This window comes from Zalophus californianus, chromosome 17 (genome assembly GCF_009762305.2).
Source record: "Zalophus californianus isolate mZalCal1 chromosome 17, mZalCal1.pri.v2, whole genome shotgun sequence".
NCBI classification, from domain to species: domain Eukaryota; kingdom Metazoa; phylum Chordata; class Mammalia; order Carnivora; family Otariidae; genus Zalophus; species Zalophus californianus.
Window position 1 is genome coordinate 50,830,017 of NC_045611.1, and position 15,039 is coordinate 50,845,055.

Genomic DNA, 15,039 nt, shown 5'->3' on the forward strand with positions numbered 1-15,039 from the left:
CGCTGTGCTCAGTGAAAGAAGCCAGACACAAAAGGCCACATAATGTGCATGCGACTCTGCCGATGTGAGGCTCGATCCCAATGTTGGGACACCTGGGTGGATCAGCCAGTTAAGTGGCTGCCTTTGGCTCAGGTCATGATCCCGGGGTCCTGGGATCGAGCCCCGCATCGGGCTCCCTGCTCAGTGGGAAGCCTGCTTCTCCCTCTCCCACTCCCCCTGCTTGTGTTCCCTCTCTCGCTGTGTCTCTATCAAGTAAAAAAATAAAATAAAATAAAACGGTTCATTTTATGGTATGTGAATTTCACCTCAATAAAAAAAGATAAAGAGCAAGCTACCTCCGGAGTAGCCTGCGTGGCTCAGTCAGTTGAGTGTCCGGCTCTTGGTTTTGGCTTAGATCGTGATCTCAGGGTTGTGGGATTGAGCCCCATGTGGGGCTCTGCGCTCAGCGGGGAGTCTGCTTGAGATTCTCTCCCTCTGCCCCTCCCCCCACTCCTTTGTGCTCTCCCTCTCTCTTTCTAAAATAAATAAATCAATCTTGGGGCACCTGGGTGGCTCAGTCATTGGGTGTCTGCCTTCGGCTCAGGTCATGATCCCGGGGTCCTGGGATCAAGCCCTCATCAGGCTCCCTGCTCAGCCGGGAGCCTGCTTCTCCCTCTCCTGCTCCCCCTGCTTGTGTTCCCGCTCTAGCTGTGTCTCTCTCTGTGTCAAATAAATAAATAAAATCTTTAAAAAATAAATAAATCTTAAAAAAAAAAAGAAAAGAAGGAGCTACCCCAAAAACTAAAAATAAAAAATTCAGTTCCTCAGTCACACTGCGTACATTTCAAGGGCTCAGTAGTCACACGGGGCCAGTGGCTACCATACTGGATGGCACAGACAGAGAACATTTCCATCATCGTGGAAGGTTCTACTGGACAGTGCTGGTCCAGGGTTTCCCGCAGTTTCCATCTGGCTGATTGTTTTTTCATAGTGTTGTTTAATGTGTTCTTCTGTCCACTGTCTTTCCTATGAATGGATAGTTATATCCGGAAGCTTGATCTGATTCAGGTTCGGTTACTTTGACGGAAGTATTTCATGGGCGCTGCTGTGTCCTCCCAACAGGAGGCACATCACGTTTGGTGGAGTCTTTGGTGTGCATGTAATGACAACAGCATCCTTCCCATCTCATTGGCCAAGCGATGGATGTCACATGACCAAATGGGCCAGGGAATGTATATGATTTACTCAGGAGGGCCTCCATGGGCACATAGTGAAATCATGGACGTGCGGTTCTATAACAAGGAGGAACTGGAGATCGGGAGACAATAATCCACTCTACCCCGGGCGACAGTGTGGTTTTTATCAAATGCATTTTTCGGAAATGACTCTCAGAGTCGCAGAGAAGTTAAGTAACTTGCCCAAGGTCACACAGCTGGCAAATGAGGGATCCAAGATTTGAACCCAGGCAGGCGGGCGCCAGTGCCCTGGATGGTAATGCCACACTACAGGGAAATACCTGATGGGGTTGTCATGATGTTCTAGTAAGAGCAGGAATGTGAAGGGCTTAGTACGGCACTTGGCACAGGAGCTGTGCATGATACTTCTGACCTGTGCTGTTTATTTCCATCACCTAATTCCAGGCTAGTCTTGGTTCGATGTTGGAGGGATTTTCTGCCCCTGGCAGCATTCCAGGAATGCCAGCTGGCCTTTCTAAACCTATATGATTAGGAGTCAGAGTCCGGGGAAGGGAGAGTGGGGAGAGAATCAGATCACAAGAGGTAGCTGTAAAGAGGTTAGGAGCAGGGGCGCCTGGGTGGCTCAGTTGGTTGAGCATCTGCCTTCAGCTCGGGTCATGATCTCAGGGTTCTGGGATCAAGCCCCGCATGGGGCTCTCTGCTGAGCAGGGAGCCTGCTTCTCCCTCTCCCTCTGCTGCTCCCCACTACGTACTCACTTGCTCTCTCTCTCTCTGTCAAATAAATAAAATCTTTAAAAAAAAAAAAAAAGAGGTTAGAAGCAACTCCTGCCCATCTCCAGCAGCAGGGAGGGTGAACATAGGGAGGTGAACACCAGGGGTAAAATGTCTGAGCAGATGTACAGGAGAGAGTGGCCAGAGATCCTGACTTATCAGATTTGGGTTGTCTGCACAATTTGGGGACCCTATCCCCCGTTCCTTCTCCGGTATCTCAAAGCTCAAGACTCCACCCCCACGGGGCTGCTCCTAGGCAGAGCTCCAAGATGGTCTTATGAGGAGTGTGGCTCATGTTACCCCCGCCAAATGGCCACAGAAATATTTTGAGTCCCATGAACTCTTCCTTGTGCAAGCTTGCCCCTTCCCATCAGGAAGTGGAGTCTCTTCCCTCCCCTGGAAGCTGGGCAGGACCTCGTGACTGACTTGAGAAAGGGGCGTGGAGGTGACACTGCATGGCTTCCAGGTCTAGGTCATAAAGGAGACACAGCTCCTGCCTGTTCCCTCGCTCGCTCTTCCTCCCTCCCTCCCGGGGCCCCAGCTGCCACGATGTGGGAAAGCCCAAGCGACCACGTGGAAAGGTCGCGTGTGGAGGTTCCAGCCACAGCCCACAGGTGAGGTCCCAGCTGAGAGCAGCAACAACAAGCAGGTGAGTGGGGGAGCTGCAGATCATGCCAGCCCACTGCCTTTGAGCGGCCCCTGTTGATGCCAGGTAGGGTGGAGGTGAGCTTTCTGCACAGAGCCCTGCCCAGATGGCAATTCATGAGCAAAATAAATCTCTCCACGGGATGGTTTGTTTTGTAAATGAGAGAGCTGCCAATTCCCACCTGAAGGGAACGAGGACTTCATTCAAACCTAACCCAGATGTCATGTTCCTGTTCAAAAGCCTCCCATGCTCCCATCGCCCTCAGAGTGAAAGCCAAGGTCCACGCGTAACCTAAAAACCCATCCTACGTGATCTTCCCACACTGTTGTCCACCTCATACCCCACACCACCTTTTCTGACCTAATCTCCCACTCTCCCCATCCATCCTTCTGCTCTAGCCACACTGGTTTCCTTGCTGATCCCTGAACTTACCGGGCCAGTCCAACCTCAGGACCTTTGCACTTGCTGTTCTCTTCGTTCAGCACACTCTTCTCCCAGAAATCCATGGGGTATCCCCCGTCCTCATCTTCAAGTCTTTGCTCAGATGTCACCTTCTCATTAAGCTCTTCCACAACCAAACCATTTAAAATTATAACTCCCACTGCCAAAAATCACTACGCCCTCCATTCTCTGGGTTACATTTCCCTATAGCACTTGTTAAAATGTACTATATATTTCACTTACGTTTCTGTGTATAGTCATTCTGCCCAAATAGAGTGTAAGTTCCATGAAGGCAGGTCAGGCATCTTAACCTGCCTTGTTCACCACCATATCCCCAGTGCCTACAACAGCTCCTCCTGTATATTTGGCACTCTGTCTCCTGAGTCCTTCTGCCTTCTATCAATATTTGTTTGCTCTTCAGATTTTTCTCTTTTGAGATAAAACTTACATATAACAAGATGCACAAATCTTAAGAGTACGATTTGCTGAGTTTTGACAAATGCATATACCTTTGTAACCCAGACTCTGTCGAGATAAGGAACCACTGTCCTGATTTTTTTTTTCCCACCTGCGATCAGCCTTGCCCATTCTGAACTTCATGTAATTGAAATCACGCAGCATAGTTTGTTTTGTGTCTGGCTTCTTTCATTCGGCATAATGATCTTGAGATTCATCCATGTCGGATGTGTATCAATAGTTCATCCTTTTTCTTGCTGGGTAGTGTTCACCATATGGGTATACCACAGTTTGTTATTCATATTGATATATTGATGTGTTGGTATGTGAACCTCAATATCTCTTCAATCCATCTCCTCTCCTTCACCCCCCCCACGGCCCCTGCCCTGGCCCCAGTCTTCTTTATACCCAGGCTCCTTCCAGTTCTCTGACCTCCTGTCTCACCCCATCATCCGCTCTCCACAGAGCAACCAGAGGAATCTTTATAGGCACACATTGTGTTCCTGTCCTGCTCAAAACTCTGCCATGGCTCCCTAGTGCCCTCAGGAGATCGCCCAATCTTCTTCAATGCCTTTCAGACCTGCTTTGATCTCACCTGCATGCACCACTCCAGCATCACCTCCCACCTCTTTATGCTCCAGGTTGCAGGCGGTCTCCTTCTCAGGTCCCTCATGGTACCAAGCTGTCTTGCCTCCACACCATTATAGTCTCTGTCCAGAGTACTTTTCCCTAGCCCTCTCTTTACCTTCCTAACTGCTATTCATCCTATTCATTCAGATGTCTCCTCCTTAGGAAACCTTCTTGAGAGGCTGGGTGAGACACCTGCACAGAGCTCCCATGGTCCCTGGTGGCTCAGATCAGTCTACATTTTAATAACAAAAAGGTCTCTGCTAAACTTCCGTTCCAGGAACAAACCTTGTTTCTCGAGGCAAACAAGAACACATCCATTCAGCAAAAATGGGAAACCATTTCAACAAACACGTTTCCCCTATTGCCTTAGCTAGGAAGCACCGAGTGAAGCTTCATGCTAACCTAGATCATAGATGCCTGGTGCATCCATACGTATTTGTAAATTCTGTTTCGATGTGTGTTTAACAAGTGCCAGTTTTCCTTGGGTCCTGTAGATCCTCACATGGCTCTCTGCTGTGTCTTGCATAGCCCCTACTTCTTCGTGTAGGATACTGCTTCCCCAGCAGCCCTTTCTAATTTAGGCCTCTTGTTTTCTCATACTCCACATGCCTCCACACTGGAGCGTGGGAGATGTTTTCTCTGTTTATCAAGATTCTTTCTTTTGGGTGAAAGCAGCTGAAATTAATTCACACCAATCTAAGCACAAAGTAAACGAATAAAGTAATATTTAACAACAACAGCAACAGCCAAAAAAGCCCATAATCGTTCTGAGATTAGAGTGAAGTTCAGGTACGGCTGGATCCAGGTACCCAAGTGCTGATGTCAGGACCGTCTTTCACAAATTTTCATTTCTGCTTTCTTCTGTATAAACTTTCATCTCATAAAGCCTCTTCTTTCCTGGTGACAGGCTCACCTCCCACCAGCTGGGCAACTCCAGTAGAAATAAAGAACCTTTTTCTTTAGTTGCAGCAAATGTCTCAGGGTTGGTTCTCACTGGCCAGGTTAGGTCACATGCCTTCCCTGAACCAATTACTGTGACCAAGGAAACAGAATAAACTGATTGGCTAGGTTGGGATCCTATGTCTCTGGAGCTGGTGCGGTGAGGGTTATGGCCAGCCCTATTCAAATTTAATAGAGTGAGAGCGGAAAGAAATGGTTCCCCACAAGAAAGCTGAGTGAGGGCAAAGCTGGGGAGGGCAAATCCTAGAAACTTTGGCTATAGTATCCTTTTCCCTGTCCAAAGCTGCATCCAGAATACCGGTCCCCTGTGGATTAGTAAACCGTCCCCTACACACACACACGCACACACACGCACACACACACACGCACACACACGCACACGCACACGCACACACACACGCACACACACACACACGCACACACACACACACACGCACACACACACACACGCACGCACACACACGCGCACACACGCACACACACACGCACACACACGCGCACACACACACACACTCGGTTCCCTAGCCAATCCTAATGCTTTAGCCACTCCTTGGTCACCTTGTACCTCTCTCTTCTTACTTCACTAGTAGAAAGATACCATTTCTCTGCTCTTTTAAAAAGTGGGTGTGTTTGGGTTTTACATATTTACTTGACATAAACTTAATCATTCAACAGTGGGAACTTGAAAAGGGAGTGAGGGAGGCAAGGAGGTGGGGCTGGGGTACAAAGGGTGCCACACTGGAGGAGGGGGGTGAGGTGGGGGGTACTGGCTGCAGGGATGGGGGCAGAGGGGCTGCGGACCGAGAGGGAATGGCGAGATACAGAGGGGGAGGGATTGTAGAGCTGCGGTATGGGTGGCGAGAAGCGGGGGTTCTCCGTGGATAAGGACGAGGAGATGGAGGAAGCAGAGCTGGGCGACTTGCAGGGGGTGGGACTGGTGGTCTGAGGGGCCCAACCGGGGGTGGGAAATGGAGGGGTGGGCCGGGGGTGAGGGTTAAAGGGTGCGGTGTCAGGTCAGAGTGAACTGGGTGGTTCGGGAGAGGGCTGGTGTCGGAACTTGGCGAGAGAGGCTGGGCCAGGAGGCGCGGCCCGCGGACCTTGCGGGCGACACTGCCGAGGAAGCCCGCGGCTAGGGGAGTGGCTGGGGGGCGGTGTACGCCGCGGTGTTCCCCCCCCCGGGAGTTCCAGGTCTTCGCCTCTGGTCCCGCCTCTTTCTGGGAAGTGACACACCCGTCGTCCAACCGGAGCCGCGGGCCGGGCGCGGCGCAGCCAACGGCGCGGCGGGGGGCGGAGCTGGGGAGGGGGCTCGCTGGGCCAGGGGAGGGGGCTAGGGGCCTCGAAGGGCTCCGGAGCGGCGACGGCGAGCCATGGCGCTGGGGCTACAGCGCGCAAGGTACTCGGGTTCGGGGCAGGAATGATGGGAAGCGGGGGGCTCTCCTTCCAGAGACCCCCCGAGCTGGGTGGGGGATGCGCGGGTGCAAGCCGAGGACGCCCCGGGACGCGCGGTTGGAGGCACATCCCCGGCGCACCCTCCACCCTACGGGATTGCAGGCAAGGGGGATTTCCCCAAGTCCCCGGCTGCCCCGCCCCGCCCCTTTAGCCTGGAGTGACTTCAGGGTGGTGATCCCCAATTTCCTGCTGCTCCGGGTTCGCTTTCCCTCCAGGTTAGGGTCCGTACGGAATTGGGGGTGCTTGTGTTCGAGTAGTTCCCGGGCTTCTGCGGAAGGCATTCTCTTTCCACGTATTGAACCTACTGGCCTCCGAATTCCCAGAATTGAGGTTGTTCCTTGCCACGGGACTCTGGGGATCCTAGGGTATACGGGGTAACCGCCAAACTAAGCCTTCCCAGATCCAGGGAGTCCCTTGGAATGGGAAGTCAGATTCTGAGTTCAAGAGCAGAGAGAGATCCCCTATAGTTGGATGCTCCCTGACAGTCTCTCAAACCTTGGGTTCCTTAGAAATAAGCAGGGGGGGGTCCCCTTTCAGCAACTACCTGGGACCGTTCCCAGGGACCTTTTTGTATCCTTTTGAAAGGTAGAGTCACCCCTTTTAATAACAGAGAAACAGCCTGACCCACTTCCCAAAGTCTGGCCCCTTATCTCCCTCTCCACCCCCACTCAGTGCCTGTGACTGTGGACAGGGGCACACCATCCAAGCCTTATTTGGGGAATCCCCCATGGAGGGTGCTGTGCCTGATTCAGTGCAAGCCTTGATGGGAGCACCCCCTGCCGAAGTGTTCAGCTGGGTCCTCCTGGCCAGAGGGTAGGTTTCTGTGATCACCTCCAACTGCTGAGTGCTCTGGGTCCAATGCCAGGGGGTCTACCTGGCCATGTTTTCTTGGGGCCCTGGAAAATCTTGCAGGCCCTTGGTTTCCCTTGTCCAGTCTGAGGCATCCAGGAAGCCTCACCCCCTTCCCTCCTCCCTGGCTTCCCAGGTCTGATTGGGTCTGTCCACACCCCCATGTTTTTTAGTCCCCCCTCCCCTGCTGTTCCCCTCTTCAGTTCTATTCCAGTCTCTGGCTCTGGGCCTGCCAGGGAACTCCATCCCACCCCTTCTGGGCCAGTCTCAGCGCAGCCCCTCCCAGCGCCCCCTCCTGGCTAGGTGGGGGCCCCTCTTGGCTGAGCTGGGGCGCTCCCCCCCTCCCCACCAAGGCCAGCCCTTTCCTGTGGTGTCATCCCAGTGCTGCGCACCACCCACTCATAACTCGCACCCGGATCCTGGCCACGCTCCGTCCCCTCCTGCACCCCTAGGATGGCCCTTGGGCCAAAGGGGGCCTGGGTGATGGTGAGTGGGCCCCCGTACCTCCTCACCCCTTTCCCTTCTTCCAGCTCAGGCTTACTGCCATCCTACCCCGGGCAGGGATGTTCTTGGGAAGTCCCTGATGGGTATAAGGGCCCGGGTGCCCCCCAGATCCGAGGGTTCCCAGAGAAGATGGACTTTGGGTACAGGTACCCCACTGGATTACCATGTCCTTGGGAATGAGCAGAGGCAGAGGCAGAGAGACTCCTCCTGACTGACCCCACCCCAAGTCCTTTCTCAAACCCAAACCCTGCTTCTGGACAGCCTAAGGCCCCATAGATCCTCTATACTTTCTTCAAGACCCCCACTACCCGCTCAGTGTCAGAAGAGAGAGGGCCAAGAGCAGCCCTGAATGTGGCTCAGGGTCTTCCTACTTTCTCCTTGCCTTTGCTCTCTGGTGGCAGTTTCTTCAGAGGTGGGCTTCTCCCTCTCTTGGTTGGGCGGGGGGTACTGGGCCCCAGCCCCCATTCCCAGGCCTCACTCTGGGGCCTCCAGACCCTGGCCCCGCCTTCTGTTCTCTGCTGGAACACAGAGGAAGGGTGGCAGGGTTCCAGCTGCACGTCCCAAGCTGGGCAGGGTGCCAGGGGGCTGGACCAGGGCTGGGCATGGGGCCAGCTGGGGAGGCTGGCCAGCTGGGGAAATCCGGAGGCAGCAGAGGTGGGACAAGGGGAAGGCACTGAGGCCACCGGGCAAAGGAGGGACAGGGCGGGGGCCCCTGGGGTGGACGTGCCCACCCAGGCATGCATTTAAGAGCAGAGGCCCTAAAGTCAGGTTCAGATCCCCGCTCATCTGCTTCTTGGGTGGGTGGCCTTGGGCCAGTGACTGCCTCTCGGAGCCTCAGTGACATATCCTGGAAAATGGGGGGTCATACCTCCCCTCCCTTGCACCACATCAAAATAAGGAGCAGTGAGGGAACCGATCTTTAGGGGCAAGATACCCCACGGGTTGCAATAAACTGTGCTCAAGTCAGACAGTGTTCTGGGTAGAAGTAGATACAGCATGGGACTCACTGAGATGCGTGGAACAGAGTTGCACTGTGTGGTGGGGTGGGGGGGGCCTGATTACCAGCTGGGTTACTTGGGCCAGTGATGCCATTGCTCAGAGCCTCAGGTTCAGGCCCTGTGAAAGGGAGACCACTTTTCCTGCTGCATCGGGCTATTGAGAGGATTTAAGGGGGTCTCTAGCTCCTTGAGTGCTCAGTACAGCAAAGCGATCATGATGATTACTCTCATGATGCTTTGGTCTACTTCCAAGGCGCCTGTGTGAAGGTCTTGTACACACACCACACCACGGGGTTACCACCAAAGCCCACAGGTCTCTCCAGTGCGCAGGAGACTCCGGAGCCTTCCGTCCCTGATGTCGACAAAGAGGGAATAATAAAAAGTTTAGCCTTCTCATGGCACTTACCAATTGCCAGGCCCTGTCCTAAGTCCTTGACGTATATGAATGCATGTAATCTTTAAAACAACCCTGTGGGGTTGTGTCGTTATGCTCAGGGAAGGCCTGCAATTTGTCCCAAAGTAACACAGCTCTTACGTAGTGGAGTCGAGACTGGAACCCTGCTCTGGGCGAACTCATCCCTGCTCAGTTTAATGAAAGAAAGGCTGGAGACCCAGGCTTCTCTGAAGCCAGGACTTCCTGTCAGAAGAACATCCGGAGGTCAGGCTGGGAGCTGGAAGGAGGGTCCCGTGCAGCCACCAGCTGGCTCCTTCTATGGAGGGAGAAGTCAGCCACAGAGAGGATTGCTGAGCCCAGCTGCCCAGGAGGTGGGGGGCCGGCCCCACCCCCATCCCCCACTCCCGCTCCCACTCCCTCTTCCCTCTGTCTGGGCCCCCGGCTCGGGGAGGCCCGCCCACCCCCACCCTCTGGGCAGGAAGACAAACAGGGCTGGAACAGAACAGGACAGCACGGAATGTCCTCTGGGCAGAGTAGGGCTGGAGGCCCCTGCCTCCCACCAGCCAGGAGGGAGGGGATGGGGGTGACTGCTGGCTCCCTCCACCCCTCCACCCAGCCTGCCCCCTTCTGTGCCTCCCACTGGTTGCATGGAGTTTTTTCCATCTGCAGCCTGACAGGACAGTCCCCTCCCCTCTCCCCATCAGGCCTGTGGGTGGGGCTGCAGGTCTCCTGCTTGGCCCCGAGGTTGATGCCATCCCCAGGAGTGGCCTCTGGTTTTTGGAAGGGACAGCCTCTCTTCCTAGAGTTCTGCTTCCCCCGGGGTGGGTCACAAGGAAGGGATCAGAGAGAAGAAGGAAGGCTTTGGAACTGCACTGCCCGAGTTCAAATCCCGGCTCTGCCAATACTAGCTTTGTGACTTTTTGGGCAAAGGACTTTACTTTTCAGAGCCCCGGTGTCCCCTTTGTGAAGTGGAAATTTAAGGTACGTCCTGGGATTGAATGAGTGCACACAGGCAGAGTACTTAGAACAGGGCCAGACCCATGCATGCTCAGCAAATCCTAACTGCTTATTAACGGTTTTATCAATATTATAAATATACAGAAGATTATGCATACTGTACTATATGTAATATACTCCGTTTTTTTTTTTTCAAAACCTGTTGTTTGGATTCAGACATTTAAGACAGTGAGAAGCACTAACCTGGAGATAAACCCAGGGCCATAGAACAGAGAAAACTGAAGAGCTCAGGCAGACCACTGTTCAAACCTGCCTTCACTCCTTAGGAGCAAGCACTACAACCTCTCTGTGCCTTGGTTTCCTCATCTGTTCAATGGGGATAACGTTATTACCTTCTTTCTGGGGTTGTCTGAGCTCTTAGTGGGTTAATGTAAGTTACCCACTTGGCACAGGGCACTGATGGAAAAAAGCTGGATAAGTGGCAGATATTTCTGACAAAACAGTCCTCATCCCTCTTCCCCTCCCCCCCCATCCCACATTTGAAGCGGATTAAAGGGTAGGGGTGAGTGGTTAGCTGTTGGCTCCAGAGAACACTCGGGTTGGTTTGCTGTGTGACATCGGCAGGGCCCCTGTTGGTGGGTGGTTGGACTTTGAGATCTGTGTTCTAAGATTCTGAGGATTCAGCTCAGCTGAGGAGGGGAAAGGGCAGGAGAGGGGGTTCTGGGAGGCTGGAGGGCAGGGGGCCCGGAGGCTGCTGACATCTTCATGTTCCCTCCCTTCCCTGGCTTCGGGCCAGCTCGGCCAGCCCCCTCCCAGCAGGAGGCCTCCCTGTCCCCCAGGCGTCCCAAGCCCGGGGAACAAACAGCAGATAAGTCAGGGAGGGGACAGCGGGCCCCGGGCACGCCTTAGAGAGCGAGGCGCTGGGGGCAGCCTGGGCTGGCGCAGGGACAGATAAAATCTGCGGCTAGGAGCTGCCCCGGAGTATAACCCTCGCAGGCCCAGAGAGCTCCGGGAACTCAGCTCCGGGCCACACAGCGAGCCCTGCACGGTCGCGGCCCTGCCCTCTGGGAGCCCGGGCCCCATGTGGCAGCGCCCCACGTGCATGTCCCATCCAACTCTTTCCCTTCCGGGGGCGCCGCCAGTGAACGCTGCCGATGCCCGCAGGTCGAGCACGGAGCTGCGCAAGGAGAAGTCCCGGGATGCGGCCCGCAGCCGGCGCAGCCAGGAGACCGAGGTGCTGTACCAGCTGGCGCACACGCTGCCCTTCGCTCGCGGGGTCAGCGCCCACCTGGACAAGGCCTCCATCATGCGCCTCACCATCAGCTACCTGCGCATGCACCGCCTCTGCGCCGCAGGTGAGCCCCCCCCCCGGGAAGTCCCACCTCGACAAGGCCCCGCCCCTTAACATATTCCCGGCGGAGCCCCACCCCCTGGGAGCGGCTTCCCTGGCGAGGCCCCGCCCCCTCGCTGGTCTATCACGTGCGAGGCCCCGCCCCTTGGGAAGCCCCACCTCCTTCGGGTTGGCATTCTAAGGAATTGGAGGCCAGCTAACTCCCTTGGGTGCTTCAACCCGTAGGATTCGGTCCCCAGGGCGACCTTCTTGCAACAAATATCCCTGCGAGGCTTAGCTGCCCAATTTTTAATGACCACTTGAGAGAGTCCCCTGCCTAGCTCCCTAGGTCTGCCTCCCCTCCCCTCAGTGCCACCCTCTTGAATTCCCACCCAGTTAGAATTCTACCCTGCAGGGGGCTTTCACACACACACACACACACACACACACACACACAGCCCCCCTTGGAGTCCCCGAGACCCTGAAAAGATTTTATTTACAAGGTCACCTGGGAGTCCCTGCTTTATTAGAATTCTGCCCATCTACAAGGTCTTGCCCCAAGAATTCTGAAATTCTGAACTCCTGGGAGGCTTGCCCCCCGCTTAGAATTCTGACTCCCTCTAGCTCCTGGCCCCTTAAATTTTGACCCCTGGGAATCCCATCCTTTTAGAGGTCTGTCCCCGTAGCAGGCCCACCCCCTTAGGATTTGATTCTCATGCGAGACCCCCACCTCCTTAGAATTCTGTGCCCTTGGGAAGCTCTGCCCCCCGAGGATTATAATCATTGGTGGCCCTGCCCCCTTCCTTGGGACTCCCAAACCACTGGCATATATTCTTGCTCACCTGGGGGCACCTGCAAGTTCTTCTGAGTGAGGGAAGGCAGAGGGAGGCTAGCCAGGGTGGCTCCGTGGCTGACTAGAGACACGCCATCCACCCTGATGCGGACACCAGGGGAGTGGAACCAGGTGGGAGCAGGGGGCGAAGCTCTGGATGCCTGCTACCTGAAAGCCCTGGAGGGCTTCGTCATGGTGCTCACTGCCGAGGGAGACATGGCTTACCTGTCGGAGAATGTCAGCAAACACCTGGGCCTCAGTCAGGTGAGAGGAGCTGTCTGCTTTGTGCCTGGCCCTGTGCAGGTGATGCCAGGATACAGAGGTGACCGAGACTGCCCTAGCCCTGCCTTTACAGGGCTCACAGCACAGAGGAGAGACAGATGTGTCACCAGACAGGAAGATGCAGAAGGGTCAGGGCTGGGACGGGGCAGCCTAGGGGGCCCTGTGAGCCAGGGGAAGGGGGTTACCTGAGCCAGCCTCAAGGGGGAGTCGAGGGCTTCCTGGAAAAGAAGACATCTGAGCTGAAACCTGAAGGACTTAGCCAGTCAGAAGTTATGGGGAATGGATGGGAACAGTGAAGACTGGGAATGTGCATGGCTGAGGGAACAGAATATGCAAAGACCCAGAGGTGAGATAAAACAGAGCATTGGGGGGAAATAAAGATGTTTATCCTGGCTAAGTGCAGAGTGCAGTGGGAAAGGTGAGAGAAAAAAGTCTAGAGAGGTCAACAGAGCTGGATAATTTAGGGCCAAATTAGGTTTATTGCCAGGGCACTGGGGAACCGTGGATGGATTTTCATCAGGGGAGAGGCTGTGAGAGAGGCAGAATCGGATTTACCATTTGAAAAGCTCCCTCTTGGTTCCCACAGAGGTAGAGTTGGAGGGATAAGACTAGAGGCTGAGGGGGCGCCTGGGTGGCTCAGTTGGTTAAGCAACTGCCTTCGGCTCAGGTCATGATCCTGGAGTCCCAGGATCGAGTCCCGCATCGGGCTCCCTGCTCGGCGGGGAGTCTGCTTCTCCCTCTGACCCTCCCCCCTCTCATGCTCTCTCTCTCTCTCAAACAAATAAATAAAATCTTTAAAAAAAAAAAATTAAAAAAAAAAAAAAAAAGACTAGAGGCTGAGGGTCCATCCACAGGGAGGGGTGCAGGGCCCTGGGCGGGAGAAGAGGAGTATGAGCAGCGGTCTGGGGACGGGAAAGCAGGAGACACAGGGGAGAACTGATTTCAGCAAATCCATACAGCATGCCTCACAGGAGAGTTATTGTTCTTTCTCCTATTTCACATAAATGGGCTCCATAGTTGGCATCTATTCCTTTCTCCTTCCTTGTTATCCCACTCCTGGTACCAATTTCTCTGTTAGCTTGAGCTCTTCTTGGGTTCAGAGAGGTGAATGTCCCAAGGCCCCACAGCTAGGAAGTGGCAGAGCCAGGATTTGAATCCAGCTACAGGAGGTGCCGTCAGAGGAGAGAGATCCCTCTCCACTGGACTGTGAGCTGTGGAGGCCCCCTCCTGCCAGCACCATGCCCGTTTCCTGAATTGAAACAACCTGCCGAATCTTTGGCTTGGCAAACAGTGGGATCTGAATGGGGTCTCACCTCAGGGCCTTTGCACTTGCTGTTCCCTCTTTTCAGAACACTCCAGAGAGCCACATGACCACCTCCCTGGCTTGGTTCAGCAATTTGTTTAAATATCACCTCAAGACACAGACTCTGACTACGGCCTCTAAGATAGCATGCCATCATTTCATGGCCTTACGCTAGTTTTCTTCCTAATACTTACCATTTTGTTTTATATCTGTGTTGTTTTGTTTTATTTGTTTCCTTATTGACCATCTACCCCGCTAGCCAGTAAGCTCTGAGAGGCAGGGATTTTGTCTGTGTGGTCACAGCTCTGCCTACCCATCTGGAAGGGGGCCTGGCTATAGCAGGTGCTAAAGCCATGGTTGCTCAGTGAGCGTGTGAGTGAGTGAATGAATGAACGAATGAACAAATGAATGAATGGACTAGGGAAGTAATCCAGGCTCGTGAATCAGCGCAGGGATGGTGAGGATGGGAAGGAGAACTCCGGTGAAAGTGCTCTTCCTCCCAGACGCCCTCTGCTTCCCTCCCTGGCAGCTTGAGCTCATCGGACACAGTATCTTTGATTTCATCCATCCCTGTGACCAAGAGGAGCTCCAGGACGCCCTGACCCCCCAGCAGAGTGAGTTCCTCGGAGGCCTCTGACCCTGGTTATAGAAGCTGAGGCTCCACCCTCCCCTCAGCATATCCCCTCCTCCTCTGGACGACCGGACTGAGGAAGATGGAAGAGGGGACATGGCCCTGCCCTGGGGTATCTGAAGGAGCATTCCCTCCCCGTGGGGGCCCCTCCCTGGTTCCAGGTCTCAACTCTGGGGAATGAGGCTGGCGGGGTGCTGGAGGGAACTGGGCCGTGTCCAGAGCCTCCTGGTGACCTGCTCACCCCCCTCCCCGTGGCCCTCCCCAGGCCTGTCCAAAAAGAAGCCGGAGGCTCCCACCGAGCGGTGCTTCTCCTTGCGCATGAAGAGCACCCTCACCAGCCGCGGGCGCACCCTCAACCTCAAGGCGGCCACCTGGAAGGTGGGCAGGGCCCGGCCTGGAGGAGGGTAGAGGTTTCTCCTTCTCAGCTCCCA

At 54.6% G+C, this 15,039-nt stretch overlaps 1 protein-coding gene across 7 annotated transcripts in view; it reads left to right on the forward strand.

Annotated features, from left to right (window-relative positions):
• Nucleotides 1-6,413: 6,413 nt before the first annotated feature.
• Nucleotides 6,414-15,039, forward strand: part of HIF3A (hypoxia inducible factor 3 subunit alpha) — a 30,834-nt gene continuing 22,208 nt past the window's right edge. For 4 of the 7 annotated variants that reach the window (XM_027618882.1, XM_027618888.1, XM_027618889.1 and 1 more), the window contains exons 1-4: nucleotides 10,957-11,585; nucleotides 12,511-12,656; nucleotides 14,507-14,591; nucleotides 14,874-14,986. In XM_027618882.1, the coding sequence (XP_027474683.1) occupies nucleotides 11,312-11,585; nucleotides 12,511-12,656; nucleotides 14,507-14,591; nucleotides 14,874-14,986 (618 nt within the window). In that variant the 5' untranslated portion in view covers nucleotides 10,957-11,311. Of the gene's footprint in view, nucleotides 6,473-10,083; nucleotides 10,255-10,956; nucleotides 11,586-12,510; nucleotides 12,657-14,506; nucleotides 14,592-14,873; nucleotides 14,987-15,039 lie in introns of those variants that run through there. The other 3 variants (XM_027618883.1, XM_027618884.1, XM_027618886.1) reach the window with 3 other exon arrangements.